This window comes from Peromyscus eremicus, chromosome 18, assembly GCF_949786415.1.
Source record: "Peromyscus eremicus chromosome 18, PerEre_H2_v1, whole genome shotgun sequence".
Taxonomy (NCBI): Eukaryota; Metazoa; Chordata; class Mammalia; order Rodentia; family Cricetidae; genus Peromyscus; species Peromyscus eremicus.
This window is the reverse complement of record NC_081434.1, coordinates 37,107,910-37,130,831: the sequence shown is the minus strand read 5'-3', so window position 1 is coordinate 37,130,831 and position 22,922 is coordinate 37,107,910. Positions and strand designations below refer to the sequence as shown.

The 22,922-nt window shown below is 40.7% G+C and overlaps 1 protein-coding gene across 2 annotated transcripts in view; it reads left to right on the top strand.

Annotated features, from left to right (window-relative positions):
• Positions 1 to 19,945, top strand: part of Bltp3b (bridge-like lipid transfer protein family member 3B) — a 78,327-nt gene extending 58,382 nt beyond the window's left edge. For both annotated transcript variants that reach the window (XM_059245123.1, XM_059245124.1), the window contains 9 exons: positions 4,434 to 4,627; positions 6,436 to 7,937; positions 8,322 to 8,494; positions 10,251 to 10,393; positions 11,979 to 12,129; positions 13,219 to 13,472; positions 14,025 to 14,133; positions 18,347 to 18,540; positions 19,704 to 19,945. In XM_059245123.1, coding sequence (XP_059101106.1) covers positions 4,434 to 4,627; positions 6,436 to 7,937; positions 8,322 to 8,494; positions 10,251 to 10,393; positions 11,979 to 12,129; positions 13,219 to 13,472; positions 14,025 to 14,133; positions 18,347 to 18,540; positions 19,704 to 19,823 — 2,840 coding nt within the window. In that variant the 3' untranslated portion in view covers positions 19,824 to 19,945. The remainder of the gene's footprint in view (positions 1 to 4,433; positions 4,628 to 6,435; positions 7,938 to 8,321; positions 8,495 to 10,250; positions 10,394 to 11,978; positions 12,130 to 13,218; positions 13,473 to 14,024; positions 14,134 to 18,346; positions 18,541 to 19,703) is intronic.
• The last annotated feature ends 2,977 nt before the right edge of the window (positions 19,946 to 22,922 follow it).

Genomic DNA, 22,922 nt, shown 5'->3' with positions numbered 1-22,922 from the left:
AACTGAAGTTTCTTTTTAGCTGTAAAGAATTTTTCTTGGCTCCTTTGGCTTCCTATAGTTAAATAGCTTTCTAAGCTCTTTTGGCTTCCTACAGTTAGAATGATTATACGTTTGTTTATTTGAATATTAAAATTATGCGCTTTTGTTTCATTTCACCATAATCCTTCAAAATAAAGTCTTCCTTTGTATTGTGATCTTTGCACGTGTGTGTGTGTGTATGTGTGTGTGTGTGTGTGTGTGTGTGTGTGTTCAGGTACACAGATATATGTATATACAGGTCAGAGACCAACTTCGGGTATCACTTTTTTATGCACTGTTCACTTTGATTTTTTTTTGTTTGCTTGGTTTTTGCTTTGGCTTTTTTAGACAGGGTCTCACTATGTAGCCCTCGCTGACCTGGTACTCTCACTGTGTAAACCAGGTTGGCCTTGAACTCAAAGATGTACACGCCTCTCCTTGAGGGCTGGGACTAAGGGTGTGTGCCACCATGCTGGACCCACTTTGTTTTTTGCCATAGGATGTCTCCCTGGCCTGGGGCTTACCAAGTGTGTTAGGCAGCTGGCTGAGCAGCCCCAGGGACTCCTGTATTTATTCTCCATGCTGGGCTTAGACCTGGGCAGACCTGGCTTCTGTTCACGGCTTCTGAGGACTCAGATCCTCATCCTCGCAAGACTTGGTCTGTTTCCTTAATGCTGATGTATTTATTTAAAAGTTATCACTTTATGTGCATGGATGATTTGCCTGCATGCATGTCTGTGCACCACCTCGTGTAGTGTGTGAGGAAGCTAGAAGAGGTGTCAGATGCCTGGGAACTGGCGTTACAGGTAGTCCTGAGCTGCCAAATGGGAGCTGGCGATCGGACCTGGGGCCTCAGGGAGAGCAGCTGGGCCATCTCCCCAGCCCAGTGTCGACTTACAGATGTATGCTTTTAGTTTCAACATGAATTTTTGATGCCCCTGAAGTTGTTTTTGCTTTTATTTTAAAATAAAGCATTCTAGAAATCACTTTAGAGAAATGTCTAGTATTTTATCATACTTTTCCTTATTTGTGCCAACCTGATGACATCTAGGCCTCCCTCAGTTTTCCATTTTCCAGCTTTTTTCTGTGTATGTACATTTATCACTTGTTCTCTCCACCATTCTTCTAAGAAGATGGGGTTGAGACGTTTTCTCAGTGTCTTCTGAGTAATGAAACCCAGGCATGGTCTGTCCATTGCTTCCTTCCCACAGTACCGCACTGTTCCCCAGGGCTCGGGACAGCCGTTTGTCTGCCCTTGTCACATCTTGCTGGAACCCCTCAGGGGCGGTTGTACTTAATTAAAACACACCATTCTGCAAGTAAGGTTTTTTTGGAGTTAAGACTAGTTTCTAGGTTATATGACTTTAAACATTTTTGAGACAGGATCTCACTGTGTAGCCTTGGTTGGCTGGCCTGGAAGTTGCTGTATTGACCAAGTTGGCCTCTGGTCTCCACCTCCTAAGTGCTGAGGTTAAAGGTGTGTACCACTGTGCATCAGCCACACTGGACAAGGGCCCTCTCACATGGACTCGCTTTGCCTTAATTTCTCTTCAGGAGCTCTAGCTCCAGATAGTCACTGAGGTGCTGAATCTAAAGACTTTAACAAAAGTTTGGAGGCATGGGGTGGGGTGTGCAGTTTGGCTCATAGAAATACAGTATTCTTGAAGTTGTTTTTAACACATGGGCCTCTTATTCGTATTTGATTTGCATACTGCCCCCTTCTCTTAAGATTATAGCCCAGTGAAGGGTTCTGTTAGCTAAGTTGATACATTTTTAGGGCTGAGATGTGACTTAGTTTAGAATGCTCACCTGGCATCTGTGATGCCTGCTTCCAGTCCCCAGCATCACCACAGCCTAAGACAAACAGACGCCCGCCAGAACAACAAATAAGAACAGGAATATCTCTGAGCTACACGGTCATCGGAGACCCTCTTGGAAGTGCCACGTAGAGCCCTCTGCTGCTCAGTGTCCTTCCTTCTCTCTGTGCCCAGCTTGGGGGCTACATTTGCTCTCTAGTCTTCTCTAGGGCTGCTGCCATCACCATCTTTAACTAGGAATTCCCTCCCTTCCAGAGTGTGAAGCATTCTCCTCTGCACTCTACTTTCCTTTATTACTAAAGACAAACACCTTGGCATCACAACTGCTCTCTGAGAGGCTTGAATCACTTTTTTCATTTTAAATTTATCTCATGTATAGAAATTTTAATGGAATTGGACCATGCTTTATTTCTCTTATGTTCTTTGTCCTTAGCACAATGCATAAATGTAGACCTTCGGTGAATCTTTTTGCTTTTATGAATTGAGTGAAGAGACGAATGCAAGTCCCCAAAGTCAAATGCAGATCATTGGTAGAATATTCATTCTTTCTTTTGGTTTCCTACATGTTGGGATTTCTTTTTCTTAATTTGATCTGAAATTCTGTGCATGCATTCTCTCTCTTAAAACATTTTTAAGACTGACTTTAATCTCAAAATCACATACCCATATATGTATTTTCCTGCTTCTCTCTTTTTTTTTTTTTTTTTTAAAGACAGGGTCTCTCTATGTATCCCTGACTGTCCTGGAGCTTGCTATATAGACCAGGCTGGCCTTGAACTCCTGCCTCTGCCTCCAGTGTTAGGATTAAAGGCGTGTGCTACTGCACTGGTCACTTAACACAAAGACTCTAAACAAAGTATTTATCATGTATATGGATGTACAGAGCAGAGAGAGCACACCATTCCTGATTCTCCAGGATAGGAAGAGCATACCATTCCCAATTCTCTGGGATGGAGAGAGCACACCATTCCTGCCTCTCCTTCTTAAGATTTTACTTTTCAGAAACATAGTTTCTCGCCATCTGACATTTTTTTTTAACCATGTTTTCACCTTGTGGACCTAAATTCAGTTTCATGTACTTCAGGTTAGTGTTTAACTCCTGGTGCCTTAACAACAGAAGGGAGCATTGTAGTGTGTTTCCTCTCCTACCACCTGAAAACATAATGGGTGTGTGCATAGTTATTATATCCTTACAAAAGCCCAGCTCATGCTTACCTGCTAGGATTCCTTTACTTAATTGAGATATTTATATGCATAGGAGGTAGCTGGTTTTAGATAAGTTTATATCATTAAAATGAACTGTATGCCTGTGGAAGCTTTGTGTTGTCTTTGGATATCATTAAGATGCCTTAGTCCAGATGCTATAGGAATTTTGCCATTGCTGGCAGTGATGTGCTCTGGGCATCCACCATCCCAGTGGAATTCCTTATTCCATTCATACTCAATTTTGTTACAGATCAGACTGATGAAGGGATGTCTGCTGTCTAGGTCCACATTTTACTTTCAGGCATATATTCTGTTCTTACAGTTTGTCCTTGGACCAATAATCCCGCCTGCCTACTTATGTCACATCTTCATCATCTTCACAGCCCCGAGAACCGTCTCACTGGCTACTCCTTCTGTCCTTCAAGTTCTTCCAATTACTGGGCTTCAGCTCCTGGCATGAATGAGTTAAGGGCAGTCTGGGCAGTTTCAGCCCGTCCTCAGCCTCCACCATTGGTCTTAGGCCTGTGGGAGTACAGATGTATCACTGTGGAAAGACATTCACCTCATCTCTGGAGTAAAGGCCTTTTTCTTTTGAACAACACAAATCTATATGTATGCAACTAAGAACACGAGTTGGTTCTGTAGGAGTTAGTACCAGTAAATTGAAAGACTAGTTCAAGTTGAACTATTAGTTATGGTTATCATAACTATGAACCATTGTTATTAGAAACTGTGGGGAGCCTCATTTGGTGTGTCACGTGTTACTGGGAAAATTGGGGTCCTCTGTCAGGATTCTTAGTTTTACAGAATAAAGACCTTGTCAAATTGTTCGGAAACCTGTAGCTTTTATGATTAATATACTTGTGGTTTCAGAAGTGAAATTCCCTTTAATTATCAGCATTAGTTTAGTGTGTATTAACAGATTATTCAAGACACTTGAATTACTGCTCTGCCCAAAGCTCTGTTCTAGGCCTTTACTAAAGAGGAAGTGAGTTGCTCATGCTCCTTCCTCTTGGGCTTTCTGCACAGCACGTGGCTTTCCTAGCAGACTGGCTGTAGAGGATGTAGAGGGTGATACAGATAGTAAAGGATTTACAGACAGGTCACACGGGCCGTGACTTTGACAGTGGTTTTAAAAGGTGATGTTTTTAGAAGTTTGCTTCTGTATGAATCTAATAGTACTTCCTGTTTATACATTTAATTTTGCATTAAAGTATATTTTTCAGTTAATGAAGCATTGAAAAATGTCTTATGTCTGTATTTGCTGTTAGCCATGTATCTAACTTCATATGTGATATTTATTAAGAAAGAATGCAACTTGTTAAGAATATCTTTTCTCAGGAAATATAACCGTCTGTTCATTAATGGTGCTTAACATTCTTTTCTCCACAGTTCCGTCTCCCAACCTGTATAGCCAGCTGAATGCTTTACAGTTTACTGTAGATGAAAGAAGCATTCTATGGTTAAACCAGTTTCTACTAGATTTAAAGCAGAGTCTTAATCAGTTCATGGCTGTGTACAAGTTGAATGACAATTCAAAATCTGATGAGCACGTTGATATTCGAGTTGATGGCTTAATGCTAAAGGTATTGTATACAAGAGGCTTCGAGGACAAAGCCGTTCTTTCTTTCTGTGTGTGTGTGTGTGTGTGTGTAAGAGAGGGTCAGAGAGAGAGACAGACAGACAGACAGACAGACAGACGGGGTCTCGCTATGTAGCGCTGGTGTCCTGGAACTCACTATGTAGACCAGGCTGGCCTGGAACTCACATAGATACATCTGCCTGCCTTTGCCTCCCAAGTGCTGGGATTAAAGGCGTGCGCCATTATACCTAGCTGAGGGCAAAGCCATTTTTATAGAAATACAACTGACAGTGCTATAATTTCAGGATATAACACAGTGTTTAGATGTGAATAAACTTAACTATAATCTTCAATTTTTATGTTGAAATTTAAGATAGAATTTTGATTCTCAGTTATAGAAAATCTAAGGGACTGCTTTTCTTCCCATTTGTGTATTTATGATTTTATTTTTTCTCCAACTCTGTTCATCTTGAAGTAAGATATAGCAGTAAAATGTAAATATTTAGTGGGTTGGCTCAGCAGGTAGAGTGCTGATAGCCAAGCCTGATGACCTGAGTTCAGTGCCCAGGACCCACACTATGGAAGGAAAACTGACTCCTCCAAGTTGTCCTCTGACTTCCACACACCCCTGTGACACTAAATATAAACGAAGAAACAAACAAATAAATAAATGTTACAAAAGAACTCTTTAAAAATCTTTAGTCCTTTTCCCCCCCTGCTACAGGCAAAGTTTTTAAATTGTATGAGTTGTATTTGTTCATATTATTCCATTATTTATACCCAAAGTTAACAAAAAAAGTGGCTTTTTTGTAAGTAGCTGCTAATCTGAGCTGTGTACATTCTTAGATTTTTAAAGGGAAAAGATTAAAATACAAAACAGTTTAGTAAATATGGACATATTTACTTGGACATAACTGACAATTTATTGCAAGGTCTGTTGTTGATGTATTATATACTGTAACCTCTTTTTAAAAAATTATACAGAAGATAGCCCACATTTCCTGGCATAAATAAAAATCTTCTCAATTTAGCATAAATTGAGATAGAACTGTGTTTGAGATCAAACTAAATAATGATCATTGTAGTTTCTGGGTATAAACAGTACCCAGAAACCACTTTGAACTCTTTGATAGGAACACTCAAAGACTAGATTCAGTTCACTCTTGAGAATTATCTCAGTAAGTTTGACCATCATTTTAGTTTTGTTCTCTTAACAGAACAAAACTGCCTGTTTCTCTCGAGTGCTGGGATTATAGGTGTGTGCTCTCCCACCCAGCCCAGACAGCCAAGTCTGATGACATCCACCTGTCTAGTCTGTCATTTATCTAGTCATCTCCTAAAACACTTGGATTTAAAAATCCTAACAATATCAGTATTGTTTTTCAGACTTAGTTTTTCCCTGTGTACTCATAAACACTTAGTAAGTTTTGAAAAATGCATCTATTTATTTACCTTATGTACTGTGGTGCTGGATGTCAAATCTAAGGCCTTGTATATAATAGCATGCATTTTTATCAGTGAGCTACATCCTCCACACTGGATTTTTCTGATTATTGCATGATTAAAAATACATAATCATGAGCATTGTTAACACACGTGATGTCTTGCAAGATGTGTGTCCTCTTCTTCAGTGGTGAATTCATTAACTGAATTTATTAGAAGACTCAGCAGAGGGAGAAGTTGGGATTTATATCAGGAGAGGAAGGAAGTATTTTGGGGGAAAGTATCATAAACAGAATTGCAAGTCTTTCTTGTGTTTTATCAAGGTGTAGGGATTTGGAAATTGAACTAGATGGACTGTTTCCCTTCCAGTTTGTCATCCCTTCTGAAATGAAAGCGGGCTGCCATCAAGATCAGCCCCACACGGTGTCTATCCAGAGCTCGGAAATGACTGCCACCAATACCAGGCACTGTCCCCACTGCCGCCACTCAGATCTCGAGGCCTTGTTTCAAGACTTCAAAGACTGCAACTTCTTTAGCAAAACCTACACTAGATTCCCCAAATCCTGTGACAGTTTTAATCTTCTTCATCCGATCTTCCAGAGACATGCTCACGAACAAGACACTAAAATGCATGAAGTTTATAAAGGGAATATCATTCCCAAGTTGAATAAGAACACTCTGAAAACGTCTGCTGCCACCGATGTGTGGGCGGTGTACTTCTCCCAGTTTTGGATAGACTATGAAGGGATGAAAAGCGGAAAGGGGCGGCCAATAAGCTTCGTAGACTCCTTCCCTCTGTCTATCTGGATTTGCCAACCAACGAGATATGCCGAGTTGCAGAAGGAGCTCCAGACTTGTGAGCGAGTGTCTCTTAATTCCTCCCAAAGTGAGTCCAGGGACCTGGCTGGCCGAATGAAGCGGAAGAAGCTCTTGAAGGAGTACTACAGTACGGAGTCGGAGCCTTTGGCAAACGGTGGTCAGAGACCCGCATCAGAAACATGTTTAAGGTTTTCCTCTTCGTCTTCAGATGCGGATGTTCACGTCCTGGTCCGGGTTCATAAACATGTCAGCATGCAGATCAATCACTACCAATATCTGCTGCTGCTTTTCATACACGAGTCGCTGGTTCTGCTTTCGGACACCCTACGGAAGGACGTGGAAGCTGTGACTGGCAGCCCTGCTTCTCAGACTTCCATCTGCATTGGGGTTCTGCTTAGGAGTGCCGAGCTTGCCCTGCTGCTGCATCCCGTGGACCACGCGAGCTCGCTGCGCTCTCCCGCTTCTGAAGGTGTGAGCCCGCTGCTCCCCGACTACCTGCCCTCCGAAAACGGGGGGTTTTTGTCTTCAAGGAGGAAACAAGGTAGTAGTGGTGTCCATCGAATCAGAAACGCTACTCTGAATCACATGTCCGACAACAGGTCGATGAGTGTTGACCTTAGCCATGTCCCCTTAAAGGATCCTCTGCTCTTTAAATCAGCCAGTGACACAAACCTGCAAACAGGCACTTCGTTTCTGGACTACATATCAGACAGACATTTAGGGAAGATAAGCGAAGATGAAAGCAGTGGACTTGTTTACAGGAGTGACTCAGGAGAAGTGACGTCAGAAGTGAGTCCCGGAAAGGGCGTGTCCGGCACGGACTCGGATAGCGTCTTGAACTACAGAGGTGACTCACGTGTGCTTTCCCTGAATAACGACGGTAGTCAAAGTGCACCTTCAAATGCTTTAGCTGGTAAAGGAAGTGAAGTGATAGAGTCAATTTTCAGAGCTGAAGATCTCCTTCCTGAAGGGGCTTCCCTCCCTGAGAGCCTGGAGAACAGTAAAGAGGAGGTGCCCACGGCCAGGGCACTTAAGTCCCAGTCCTCTTTAAGGTAATGACACCGCTGGGATGTAGATGGTTTTAGTTTTTGTTGTTCTTCCTTTGGCTTATCTATTTCTTTTGTTTGGGAGCAGGAAACCTCATGACAAGATGTGACTTTGGTAGAATTAAAAGAGTCTATTTTCCTAATCTGAGGAAGCCTTTGAGCTTCTATGTTTTGGTATATTTTCGGATGCTGTGTGATACACTAACTTTACTACAAGTTGTCTTCCTTGATGGCCTGGCAGGGCGAGGAGGCCATTGCCCCGTTCGCCTTTGCCTCCCAGTGCTGGGACTACAGGGTGCACTGGCTCTCCCCACAGCTCTTGAGAGTATTTTAAGGTGAACTTCTTTTCTATACCTGCAGTAATTTCCTCTTAATTTTGTTTGCTAACAGTGTAAAAGCTAAGGAACGTTGCCCAGCCACCCCAGCTCCACTGTCTGTTTCTTACAAGAACATGAAAAGGAGCGCCTCCCAGGTCTCCCTGGACACCATTTCACTGGACAGCGTGATGCTGGATGAGCAGCTGGAGAGTGATGGAAGTGATAGCCATGTGTTGTTGGGAAAAGGTAAAGCAGCACCGTGAGTCATCACCAGAGAGGACTACTTACAGTTACACCAGTGATTGCTAATTACATCAGGCGGACAGACAGAACGACGTAGTATCTGTCCGTCCAGCCCTGTATTCCTAGAGTATGTAACTTCCCGGTGTCTGTTCAGTGAGTCTCCCACATCTTCCTTTGGTCATTTGCAGGTGGTTGTTGTTGTTTTTCCATTCCATAAACAGATTGTTCCCCCAAATATAAATCTGATCATATTATTTTCCAGTTTAATCTCAGGAACTTCTCATTGCTTTAAGGCTGTGAAATTTAGACTCCTTAGTTCTTTATGAAACTGTTCTTTGTGATTTGAGCCGTTCAGTTTTTCTACATCTGTTTCCTTTTTCTTTCCTTACGTTTACCTGTCTGTTGGAGTGTGGGGGCAGGGTAGCACGCATGTTCCATGGCCTGAGTGTAGAGGTCAGAGGGCAGCTTGCAGGAGTTGTCCCTCTCCTCCACCATGTGGATTCCAGGGACAAACTCACGTTGTCAGGCTGGGCCATCTTACTGACCTGTGCCTGGAAAGCTGTTTCACATTTTGTACAGTTTAGTAAAACTTTCCATCATAGATCCTTAATCCCTGAACTGTGAGGAAGACTCTGAAATGCTCTAGTAATATCGTATACCACAGTTACCATCACAGACACCTGTGGTGCCATGTCAGGTGGATAATTCACCGAGCATTCCACACTGACCAGCAGCAGGGGAGAGAGCAGATAGGTGCGTAGTAAACACAGTGCTGAGTTGGGGCCTATAGGATTGTGTCTTTGACTTCTGTCATCCCGTTTTTGTGACAGTTCTTTATGTACTTTAAAGTATTAGTCTGTGATAGACCAAAAATGATCTGTTACCATAGAGAGCCTGAGGTGCACAGAAGCACACACTGAACATTTAGGCAGCTAGAAATGGCGAGCAGTCCTGGAAGTCAGTTCACGCGAGAGGTGATTGGGAGAAGAGAAGAGAGGCACTCCGACTGAAGCGGTGCAGTGTAGGGAGGTGGGGATGGGGAGCTGACAGCACTCCCCATTACAGCGGTGCTACCTCAGCAGCAGGAGTCTGCCTGTTTGTCTCATTCTTACTATCGTTGTCGTTGTGATTTTACCAAATGTAGGGCTGTACTATCTTGTCTCGCTGGGGTTTCTACTGTGACGAAACACCATGACCACAAAGCTAGTTGGGGAGGGAAGGGTTTATTCAGCTTACACTTCCATATCATAGTCTATCACTGAAGGAAGTCAGGACAGGAACTCACATAGGGCAGGATCCTGGAGGCAGGAGCTGATGCAGAGGCCATGGAGGAGTGCTGCTTACTAGCTGCTCTCCATGGCTTGCTCTGCCTGCTTTATTATCGAAACCAGGACCACCAACCCAGGGATGGCCCCAGTCACAATGGGCTGGGCCTTCCCCATCAATCACTAATTAAGAAAATGCTCTAAGGCTGTCTGTCCTACAGCCCTGTCTTATGGAGGCATTTTCTCAATTGAGGTTTCTTTCTCTCAGATGGCTGTGGGTGTGTCAAGTTGACATCAGTCTAGCCAGCACAATATCTCTGACGTTTTATTGTTGTGCTAAGACACCATGATTTGACCTAATTTGATTAGTGCTATTTAAACAAAGCTTTGCTTGAAAGAGGTAAAGGGAGTAGTCCATTTTTGATAAATAGAAACGTTGCTGGAACACATATAAAAAGATTCTAATGTATTAATTTACTTTTGCATTATTTCAGCAATTAAAAGGAACCCAAATACAAATGGACAGAGCCCTGCAGAGAGTGTGAACACCAGTGCAAACGTGCAGAGTGGTGGGGAAGCCTCTCCAGACGCCGTCAGTACCAACTCAGAGGGCGCTCCGGAGAGCCGCGATGACCTGGTAATCATCCCTGAGTTCTGGGATGTGCTTCATCTAGATACATGCACATCGTAGGACCTCATGCAGTGATTGTGTCGATGTCTGTACTTCATCTAGATGCATGCACATCGTAGGACCTCATACAGTGATTGCGTCAATGTCTGTACTTCATTTAGATGCATGCACATCGTAGGACCTCTGCTGTGGGATGTTCTGTATGGCAAATGTGTTGCTAATTAGTCAATAAACACTGATTGGCCATTGGCTAGGCAGGAATTGTAGGCGGGACGAGGAGGAGAATAAAGCTGGGAAGTGGAAGGCTGAGTCAGAGAGACACTGCCAGCCGCCACGATGAGAAACAGCTTGTGAAGATGCCGGTAAGCCACGAGCCATGTGGCAAGGTATAGATTAAAGGAAATGGATTAATTTAAGCTATAAGAACAGTTAGCAAGAAGCCTGCCACGGCCATACAGTTTGAAAGCAACATAAGTCTCTGTGTTTACTTGGTCGGGTCTGAGAGGCTGTGGGACTGGCAGGTGAGAGAGATTTGCTCTGACTGTGGGCCAGGCAGGAAAACTCTAGCTACAGACCTCATGCAGTGATTGCATCAATGTCTGTTCTTCATTTAGATGCATGCACATCGTAGGATCTCATGCAGTGATTGCGTCAATGTCTGTACTTCATCTAGATGCATGCACATCGTAGGACCTCATGCAGTGATTGCGTCAATGCTGATGATTCACTTTGCTGCCTCTACTCTTGAAAGTTCTTTCTGCTTAATCAACTGGCTGTTCTTGTACTGCACTAAGTTTGTTTTGTTTGTACTGAAGAAGGGTGGGGAGTAGGTCTGTTCTTCATTTTTTCCATCTTCTGTCTCGCTTATATTTTGACCAATATTTTAGTTCCCTTTGAGTATACTTTCTAAAAGTTTGATGGCACAGATGGTAGTCAGTCTTTACAATGCAGGCCCTTCTCCAAAGGAAATAGGTTGCTAGTTTCTCTTAACTATTCTGACACAGTGAAATATTATGAAAGAATTTAGACATACCCTACTTTTAGTGACCATCCATTCATATGTGGAAATGTCACATTATTATTCTTTGTAACCAAAATACTTTCTCTTTACTGATTGAAAACAAAAGCAGGGAGGGTTTTTCTACCAAGATTGAACATCCTTTGTCCAAAATTCTTGGGTACAGAAGTACTTGAGTACAGAAGTAGTCAAATTTTTGCATTTTGGAAATTTTTACAAATAAGTATGAGATATCTTGTGTACAGAACCCAATTCTAAACCCAAAGTTGGTTATGTCTCATAGATTCCTTATACACATAGCCTATAGGTAATTTTATACAGTTTTTGATAGTCTTGTGAAACAGCTTAACGGTGTGGAATTTTCTACTGTGGCATCGCATTGTCTCTGAAAAGTAGTGATTTCTGATTTGAATGGAGACGCTCAAGCTGTAAAACACAATAGCTAGGCTTTTCGGGCCTTAAGGGTAGTTTGATTGATAAGTCAGAATGGTATTTGTGGAGGTTAATATTTGTTTCTTTTATTATTCTTAATTTTCTTTGGTGTACTAACAGCATTTATACAATCATTGATAGATGTCAGTTGTGGTGTTTAAAATCACTGGCATTAATGGGGAGATTGACATCCGAGGAGAAGACACCGAAATCTGTCTTCAAGTGAACCAGGTGACGCCGAGTCAGTTAGGCAACATTAGTCTGCGGCATTATCTTGGAAATCGTCCAATTGGTAAGGGGTTTCTTTAAGCCACTTTTCACACAAAATACTTAATATGTTTTAAATTTATCTTGTGTTCTATGCATGGCTCATTAATAGTCCTGTCTTTATTGTGACTCAGCTCAAGGAAGACCATATTAAATAAAATGCCAGAGTGAAATTTTTCTTTGCTATGTGTATAGAATTCTGTATGATACGTAATGTATAGAAATTAATACTGGCTTGCATAATATCAGAAAGTACGCTGTCACTTCTATCCTAGGAGGTGGAGGTAAACAGACCTTTTTTTTTTTTTTTAAGATTTTTTTAAAAATTTTATTATGTATACAGTGTTTTGCCTGCATGTTGGCCTGAACACCAGAAGAGGGCACCAGATCTCATTACAGATGGTTGTGAGGCACCATGTGGTTGCCGGGAATTGAACTCAGATCCTCTGGAGGAGCAGCCAGTGCCCTTAACTGCTGAGCCATCTCTCCAAATGTTCTATAAAACTTATATTGAAGTTTTAAAATTTGTTTTTAGATGTTGGTGTTTATCATGGTAAATCAACTCAAATTCTTTCTTGGAACAAAGTCAAGCCATAAATAAATGTAATTATCCATGAATTACATATATTCTTTACTATGATTTCACTTTTAAGTATCCTTCAGGAATGTTTCGATAACATCCTATCTGTGTACTTTAACATTGTTTAAGGCCGGGATTAGTGAGGAAGGTGCAGAGCCTAGAATCACTTTAAGTGCCCTGGCTGCTTTGCCGCGGTCATCTTACTACAGAGACAAAACTGTGTGTTCACACAGGTGTTGGTGTGAAGAGCACATCCTTTCAGTGTTGATCATGATTTTCCCTAGCATGAAGAAGTAGAAAATGTAGAAAAGCTGCCTGTATTGTATTTGGAAATTACCTAGAAAAAGTGAAATTATGATGCTTATGATATATCTTATTTATATTATAGAATCATTTAAATTAATAAATATTAAAGCTGTTTCATATATTCCTTTAATATGTAGTTTCTTTGATATTTTTCCTCTAATCTTAATGGCATATAATGTTCTTTTGAGTAGTGTTACAAAGTTACAGTTTTTTATGTTTGTTTCACAGGTTCTGACCACAATGCTGTAGTTCATCCCAAATCCTCTCCTGAGATTTCACTGAGGTTTGAAAGTGGGCCTGGTGCTGTAATACACTCACTGCTTGCAGAAAAAAATGGGTTTCTCCAATGCCACATAGAGAACTTCAGTACTGAGTTCCTAACCTCTTCTCTTTTGAATATTCAACATTTTTTGGAGGATGAAACTGTCGCAACTGTAATGCCAATGAAGATACAAGTTTCTAATACAAAGATAAATTTAAAAGTACGTGAAGAGCTAAGTTCTTAGTCTCAGAAATGTTTGCATTACCTCCTCTGGACTTTGATTCATGTCTGAAATCATGCCTTCTCTAAATGATGTCCTCTGATCGAATTTATGAAAACGAATGAGCAATCTTTACAGTGAGTGTTAGAGACTTTAGAAAGGGAAAATAGTGCAGGCAATTGTCTTGATATAGTAACTGAAATTCTATAGATAAGCGTATAACTCACTAAATGTAGAATTAACTCAAGTGCAGGCAATTGTCTTGCTATAGTAACTGAAATTATATAGATAAGCGTATAACTCACTAAATGTAGAATTAACTAAAGTCATGTTTATTTTAGTTGTCTATTTTATTTATTTATTTATTTTCCTTTGAGGTAGGATCTCATTATGTAGCCCTGGCTGTCCTGGAACTCACTCTGTAGACCAGACTGGGCTCACACTTACAGAGATCTGCCTGCCTCTGCCTCCCGAGTGCTGGGATTAAAGACGTGCACCAACTATTCTAATATTTTAATAAGAACATGCCAATATTTTGTCCCTTACCTCTAGGATGACAGTCCCCGGAGTAACACAGTGTCCCTTGAGCCCAGTCCTGTGACTCTGTATATTGATCATCTTGTGGTGGAGAGGAATGACGATGGCTCTTTCCACATCAGAGGTACCCTGAGAGTGACGTCAGGAGCTCCTTACATGTTGACACTGAGTCATTCACGTGCTGATTGTTATGTCACTCATTGTACGGATTGGCAGTAGTGATGACCGAGGAACGCTTTGATCTACGATATTTATATATAAACCCCGGAAATAACTCACCAGTAGTTAGCTTGATACCTGTTCTGCAGATGAGTCTCGAATGAAAATAGGAAAGACTTTTGTGGTTTTGTGTGACCCTGCTCCTGTGTGTGTGTGTGTGTCTGTGTGCACATTCGTGCCATAGTGAGCATGGGAAAGTCTGAGGGCAACCTCAGGTATTGGTTCATCCTCACCGTCTATCTTGTTTGAGACAGAGTCTCTCTGTCCCTCACCACTCTTTACTCCAGGCTAGCTGGCCTGCAAGCCGGGAACTCTCTCTTCTCTGCCTTCCATTTCCCCACAGGAACACCTGGGTTACACAATTGTTTAGCTGTTAAGAAAAATGAAAGTATGAAATAGGCAGGTGAATGGATGGAGCTAGACACATACATCCCGTGTGAGGTCACCAAGACCCAGACAGACCAACGTTGCATGTTTCTTTTATATATGGATGTTGCTTTGTGCTTTAGACATGCGTGTTTGATTTAGAATACCCACAGATGTTACATAGCCAGTGAGGGACCAGGGGAAGGAGGGCTTCTTCGAGGATATAGAGGGATAAAGAGAAAAGTGGGATGGGAGGATTAATAAGACTAAAGGCCTTTGGAAAGCCATATGACCTACGACTGTAGAAGCTTTCACACACACACACACACACACACACACACACATATGTATGTGTGTATATATATATATATATATATATATATATACACACATACATATATATATATATAATTTAAATATAGTCATCATATAATGAGGAAGACAATACCCCAACTAGACATAATGTACTACCAAATATAAATTATATATATATATATATAATTTAAATATAGTCATCATATAATGAGGAAGACAATACCCCAACTAGACATAATGTACTACCAAATAAAACCCCCAGAATGGGTTACATCTTGAGTTGTTGGCCAGTGGGGTTCCACAATCTGCCTAAACATTATAGCATGTTGCCAATATAGCGTAACCAACTTGGTTACTCTCCACATTCTGAAGGTTAGGTCTGTTGCTGAAGACACCACATATTTGTGGCATAGAATATGGAGGATTGGAGCTGGTTCTCAACTGGAAGCTTCACTCACTCCTACTAGCTAGCTAGCATCCATAGTGCTGGACAGTGCTGGACACACTAGCAGGGGAGAACAGTAGGCATCCATCCCACCCAGCTCCAGACCCTGTGAGCTACAATAGTAACTTTGTTGTGAGATATGCCCACTCTTGCAGTGGTAGCATGCATATTATAGTAGTAAATAACCATTTTTTAATTGGATTTAAAGCCGGTTCCATGAGATGGAGCTTATACCTGATACTGTTAATGAGGCCAAGAACCTTAGGTCATGGGCCCTAGGTGAAAACTTGTTCAGGTTCTAGAGGATTTAATGTCCTCTTCTGGCTTCCACCACACACAAATGCACAGATGCACATGCAAAACTCAAATATGTAAAACAAAATAAACACATCTTGAGAACTTAACTAGATGGGAAGCACAGCCATATTTAATTCAAATGAAGTCTAGTTTTCCTGTTTCCTTTTGGATTTCCTTGGAATCTATCACCAAGCCCGAAAACATACCCTTATGCCTTTCTTTAAGAGTTTTATAGACTTAGTTCTTAAATGTAGCTCTTTAACTCAACATGATAAGTTGGAGTTGGTGGAATTTGGTGTGTTGGGGACCACAGACACAATTTACTTCTTGTTTCTCACCCATATTCCAATTCCATGTATCCTTAGGGCCACTTTACTCTGTCTTGGTTACTAGGTGGCCTTAGCGTAAACGTTGACATTGGGAAATGGAAGTCATCCATTATTGTTGTATTTTTTCAGTATCATTTGACTCCAGATTCTCATGTAGTTCCATGAGTTTTAGAAACAACTTGATAATTTCCACAAAGAAGCAAGCTCAGATTCTGATAGATACTGCCTTAAAGCTATGTCTGTTGGAAAATATTGCCATCTTAACAATATTAAGTCTTCAATACATGGACCTGGGAATGCTTTCTGTCTGTTTTGATCTCTTTAATCTCTGCAACAATGATTTAAATTTCCAGAGTATAGGGGTTTTTGTTTTGAGAGAGGGTCTTCCTTTGTAGCCCAGGCCAGCCTGGAACTTGGCGTCTTTCATCTGCCTCTCTAGGGCTGGGGTTACAGACAGGCATGGCTGCGTGTGGCTCAGAGATAGGTTACAACTTGTCTAAATTTAAGTACTCTTTTCTCTGAAAGTATTTTTGGATGGTTCTGGGAGTTGAACACAGGGCTCCTACCAATTTTGAAGACATTTTAAATGGAATTATTTTTTCCTTTTTTGAGACAGGGTTTCTCTGTTTAACAGTCCTGGCTGTCCTGGACCTCAGGCTTAGACCAGGCTGGCCTCTAACTCACAGAGATCTGTCTGCCTCTGCCTCCCATTGCTGGGATTAAAGATGTGTGCCACCATGCCTGGCTTGGAATTATTTTCTTAATTTCATTTTAAGATTATTCTGTATAGTGGTACATAAATATAGTTCATTTTTGCACTACTGTTGTTTTTAATTCTATAACCTTGCTGAACAGAATTATTAGTTCTAATTGTTTAGTTATTTATTTAGATTTGTTTATTTTTACGTATACCAGTTTTTTGATTGCATGTACATCTGCACACCAGAAGAGATCATCAGATCCCATAGACAGTTGTGAGCTGCCATGTGGGTGCTGGGAATTGAACTCAGGACCTCTGGAAGAGCAGCTAGCGCTCTTAACCTCTGAGACATCTCTCCAGCCCTCCAATTGTTATTTTTTTAGCCAATTCCTTATGCTTTTTGTGTGTACAAGATCCTATCACCTGTAAGTGTCTTGCTCCTCCCTTTCAGTTTGGATTTCTTAATTTCCTTACCTGCCCAGTTGTGATGGCTAAGAACCTCCAGGGCAGTGATGTCACATGGTTTCTAATTGGTCTTAATAATAAAAACCCAGAGTCAGATACCAGGGTAAAAGCTGAAAGATCGGAGAAGTAAAGGAGTCAGCCACTAGAGACTTCTTACCTCTACGGACTCCTCAGACAGAAGAGGGCTGAGCTCCTGTTTCCTCCTGCCTTATATTACTGACTCCACCTCCCTAGTGCTGGGGTTAAAAGTGTGGGCTTCCACTGCCTGGTTCTGTTTCTCTTTTAGACTGTTTCATTCTCTTGTAGCCCAGGTGGCCTTGAACTCCTGATCTTCCTGCTTCCTCCTCCCAAGTGCTGCGATTAAAGGTGTGTGCCACTACTGCCTGGCCTCTATGGTTAACTAGTGGCTAGTTCCGCACTCTGATCTCCAGGGAAGCTTTATTTGTTAGAGCACAAACAAAATATCACCGTACAGTATTGAGTTTGTAAGAAAACACATCCTTGTCGTGTTCCTGATTTGGACAAAGAGGAAAAGTACCACTAAGTATACAGCTGTGGGGTGTCTATCTCTATCGCAGTGAGGAAATTCCCTTCTGTTCCCAACTTGTCTATACTTTGTTATGGTAAGGTTTAGGATTTTTCAAGTGCCTTTTTTCATTTTTGGTTTTTTTCACTACATAGTCTTGACTGTCCTTGAACTCACATCGTGACCAGCTGCCCTGGTCTGCCTCCCGAGTGTTGGATTAAGGACATGTGCCACCATGCCAGCCCTCAGGAGCCTTTTCTACAGGCTCTGAAGCAGTCGCATAGCCCTTATAACTCCGTACATGTATAGAATTATTGGATTTTGTTTAACGTAAGGCAATCTTGCATTCCTCACTACTTGCCCAGGGTCTATTCATATTTTCATATGTGGTGTATTCACTTTACCAATACTTTGTACAGGTTGTTTATGTCTCAGTCACAAGCATCTTGATCTAATTTTTTAGTTTCTTGCCATGTTGTTATTGTTTTGGGATCTTTTGAAAGAGTGAGATTTTTATTTTACTGTGTTTTTTCTTCCCCTGTTTTTCTACCACATACCCCTGTCCTCATACTAACAGCTATATTCTCGTTTTAAAATTTGTTTTTCATAATAGAACTGTAAAGATTTGTCAAATGACTTGGGGTTGCTATCTTAGCATTTTATTTGTTTGATCAGATTCTCACATGTTTAACACTGGAGCTGATTTCCAAGACAATGCCAACAGTGATTCAGTGGTGCTGACCAGTGGGAAGTGTGATGTGAGGAAGCAACACAGTGTCACTCAGGCCACTCAGACAAGCCCGGAGGTCCTTTGGCCTTCTCAGTCCGTCAGCTGTCCTGAATGCTCTTTTGACTTTACAAGGAAACAGGTAATAGGAAATTCTAGCACTTGACAATTACTAAAATACTAGTAGTTAAAACACCTTTGATGGATTTAAATAAAGCATATTCATGACTTGCTGTGTGTAAGCATTAGATGCTAGTGTTATTGATGCTGAGCAAGGGAAGAGAACATCTCAATTACTTCTCCCTTCTTGAAGTACTGTCAGTATTTTTATCCTTCCAGAATCTTACTTAGTTTTCAAGTGTGTATACTGTATTTCACTTAGCCACGTATAGCATGTTTCTTATATTATTACATTTGCTTCACGCTTATTTCAGTGGCTGGATGTGGATGTATTATCATTTTTGAACCTTCTGTTTGACATTTCTTAACATTCAAGTTGCTTCTGATTGTTCGCAATTATAAATCACAACACTGTTCTGCAGAGTTCTAATTTTGTGTGTAGGACGGCAGAAGGAGGAGGGCATTGATCTATTCAAGGGTTCCCTAGATGGCAGAAGTGACTGAATAGAAACTGACCTGTAATTGATCTCTGTAAATTAAGACCATCCTTAGTGTTCATTGTATCTTCATACGCTGTGGCGCTGAGAGGGCAGAGTACTTGAATTAAGTCTCAGAAAGTTTTGACCACTGAAAGAAAACGCCTACTGGATTATTGGGAACGTGAGTCTGGAGATGAGGAGAGAGTTGCTCTGGGCCAGGCTGTCTTTCATCAGTGAGCCATTTGAACCTACGGATAGAAAAGGCCATCTAAGAAAGTGAAAGTGACCGACTGTGAAATCTAATAGACCGTGGAAACTCAGGGTTTCCTAAGAGATGGAAAGAGGAATGGGGGGAGGTGTAAAGTTGAAGGAGCTGGCAGAAAAGCCAGAGGACAGAGGCTTATAGGGGAGAAAGGAGGTCACTGTGACTGAAGACACAGAGGCCCAAGGATGTTACGTCCAAACAATATCACTGTTACATTTGGAACTGAGAAGTTAATTAGTATTTTGAATTACTGGGTCAAAATTTAGGAACACTTTTAATTGCATAGTAAGTGCTTTCACATAGCTCCTGGAAGCAGTTTTCAGCCCAAGGGGACTTGCTCACCAGCACTGGGTGCTTTACTATCCCAAGTGGTGCCACATAAAATAGTTACATTTCCTGGAAGCGATTACAGCCGCTTGTTTTCCAATCGTGTCGTTTCAGCTCATGGAGGAGAACGAGTCTCTTAAGCAGGAGCTGGCGCAAGCCAAAACGGCGCTGGCGGAGGCGCACTCGGCCCGAGATGCCCTCCTCCACCAAATGAAGAGGATGGCCCTTGAGTAGCTCGAGTGGCCACAAGAACTCGGACTGCAGCTCTGGAGTAGGATGGTTGTGTTTAAAACACGATGTAACCAGTTAGGGGAGATTTTCCTTTCCATGAAAATAAAGCGAAACAGTACGGTGGAGTGATGAGTGTTCCAAAGCCGGCTAGAAAACACGGGGTGCGAGTGGTCGGTCAGCTGCGGGGTCCCAGCGAAGGCGGCACACACTGTAAGACAGTGACGAGCTGTCAGGTCCTACTTTCACTGTCTCCTTAGAAACATTTGAAAAAGAAAAACGAAGACCTGTTGTGCTCATACAGATTGCTGCATTTATTTCACTGTTAATAATTTACTATTATTTACAAAAGAATCAGATGCTTTTAGGGCTAATGTAAAAGAAGACTTACATTTTAAATGTTATTAAAATTATGTGCGTAAATCTATATTTAATTGCTGTAAAAAGTCCAATCAGATTAATAAATTATATAATTACTGAGTTTACAAACTGAAAACTATTGACCCTACTGAATTTACAAAGTAACTTGAAAATGTGAAAAGAAAGGCACCTTAAATGATGGGGAGGTTTCAATAAGGTACAAATGTAAAAATAAAAAGCACAAATATTAGAGTATGTGGGCAGGTGACTTAAAAGCATTACTTGTACATTCCATTAAATGTTTATCATTAGAAGTAAAAACAAACAATTTTTCTTGCTATATTTGGCAGTATTTGTAACTATAAAAATTTCAATTAATACTATTTTAATATTTCTTTATCTTTCCTCTTTAAGGAAAATGTTTTCAGAGAATTGTTTTCACACACATAAAAGTTTCCTACCATTCCTGTAGTATCATATTACACACGTGTTTGCTCATATGAAAATACAAAGCTAGTTTTGATTAAATTTCTGTGTTGTGTGTCTGTGTGTGTTTACATGTGTGCACACACACATACAAACTCACGGTGTTCTATAAGAGTAATTGGTAAATTTTGAATTCTATTTTCTGGGGGTTAAGGTTGAAAACAACATGAGAGAATCTTAATTATGCATTATGAAATAAAAGTACATGAGTATTTTAAGAAACAGGTTTTTGAAGACAATATATTTCTGATAAAGTAAGTGGTGTTTATTTTAAGTCTCACATTCCTAAATATAAATATATCTAAAATAGGCCATGATACAGCTGGACTGTTCTTTCTTAAAGGTACTTGGGAACCCTGGCCCTTGCTGTGACATTTGTGGTGCTTTGCTGTGGGCACAACTTACAGCCATCCCTGTATCTGAGGACTTGGCAGAAACTACATACTTTCTTACATTACGTGTCAGAGTGATTTCAATTTTATTACGAGCATTATTTACCTCTCACCTTCCCCATATCATCCTTTTCAGTTGACATCATTTAAAAATACGGCACTGTTTGGGAGCCAACAAACAGCCAAGAACAAATTAAATTGTTACTATCTTACCTCAGTATTTACGACATCACGGGAAACTATGTTACTCTAAACTGTATGTAGCCTTAGATTAAGTGCAAAGGTCTAATTAGAGCTTTGGAATGTATAACCTGCTAACCTTTGATTTCTAGGTATGTATTCAGCAAAAACAGACTCATACAGGAGGATGGATGGGACATGAACTTCTGAGCTGGCCCTGTTTCTCAGGATTGACCTATTCTATATAAATATAAATTTTTTTCTATGGTACAATGTTATGTTGTTTAATGTTACTAGACACTGAATGTTTTCCTTATTCCTTTAAAATGTATTTGGCCTTCCCAAGAAATCATATAAACAACAGAGATGATAATATTCTGAGCATTCCAAATGCTTTGTCCGGTTGTTTTTTTATTTATAAAAAGTACTTTTTCGGAATGGTTTAGGATTCAGGAAATGTCTCCAATGTTTCGTGTAACTTCTACCACAGATGTGGCAGGTCAGCAGGACTGAGCTGCTGGAAATGTGAGGAAAGAAACCTCTGATGCTCAGAGTAAGTTGACTAAAGCACAGTTAGTAATGTGGTCTTTGATTTAAAGTGAGCTAGTATGTATTTTTATTTTACATAATCTTTCATTTGCAGACTTTGCCAAGGCAGGGGTAAAGGGATGAATCACCTTCTTACCTGTTTTTCTTTATATATACAGTAATAATAATAATTATTTTTTATTTTTTGGTTTTTTGAGACAGGGTTTTTCTGTGTAGCCCTGGCTGTCCTGGAGCTCGCTCTATAGACCAGGCTAGCCTTAAACTCAGAGATCCGCCTGCCCCTGCCTCCTGAGTATTGGGATCAAAGGTGTGTGCCATCACCCCTAGCTCAGGGATTATATTTTTAAACTATTTATCTATTTGTTTGTTTGTTTGTTTATTTATTTATTTTGTTGGGCTAATGTCATAGAGCTTTTCCTCCATTTTTTTTTCCTAGTAATTTTGTTTTTTGTTTTTTGTTTTTCTGAGACAGGGTTTCTCTGTGTAGCTTTGCGCCTTTCCTGGAACTCACTTGGTAGCCCAGGCTGGCCTCGAACTCACAGAGATCCGCCTGGCTCTGCCTCCCAAGTGCTGGGATTAAAGGCGTGCGCCACCACCGCCCGGCTTTTCCTAGTAATTTTACATCTGATTTTTTTGTTTAAGTATTTTATCTATTTTGAGTTGATATTTTAATTTAGTGTAAGATGATAGTCTGATTTCATTCTTCTGCATCCATTTTTCTCAGCACAATTTATTAAAGTGGCTATCTTTTCTTCATTGTATTCTTGGTATTTTGAACAAATATGAGTTGGTTATGAATTCATAGGCTTATTTCTGGGCTTCCTGTTTGTTTCATTCATATTTGAATTTGTGTCTCTTCTTTTGCCAGTACCTCACTGTCTTTGTGTGTGTGTGTGTGTGTGTGTGTGTGTGTGTGTGTGTGTATGCTTTGCTTTTTCATTTAACATGCCAAGAACATTTTGTTGTGTATTGTATTTATACTTATCTCATATCTTAGAAATTCAAAATACTACCATTTGATATTAGTTGTAGGAGAGTAGTATTGTTAGTATGAAACTTACATTTTGTCTAATAATACTCTATTAACTTAGTTTAATCAAATTTTTATTCTTTGAGAATTTCATGCATGCATACAATG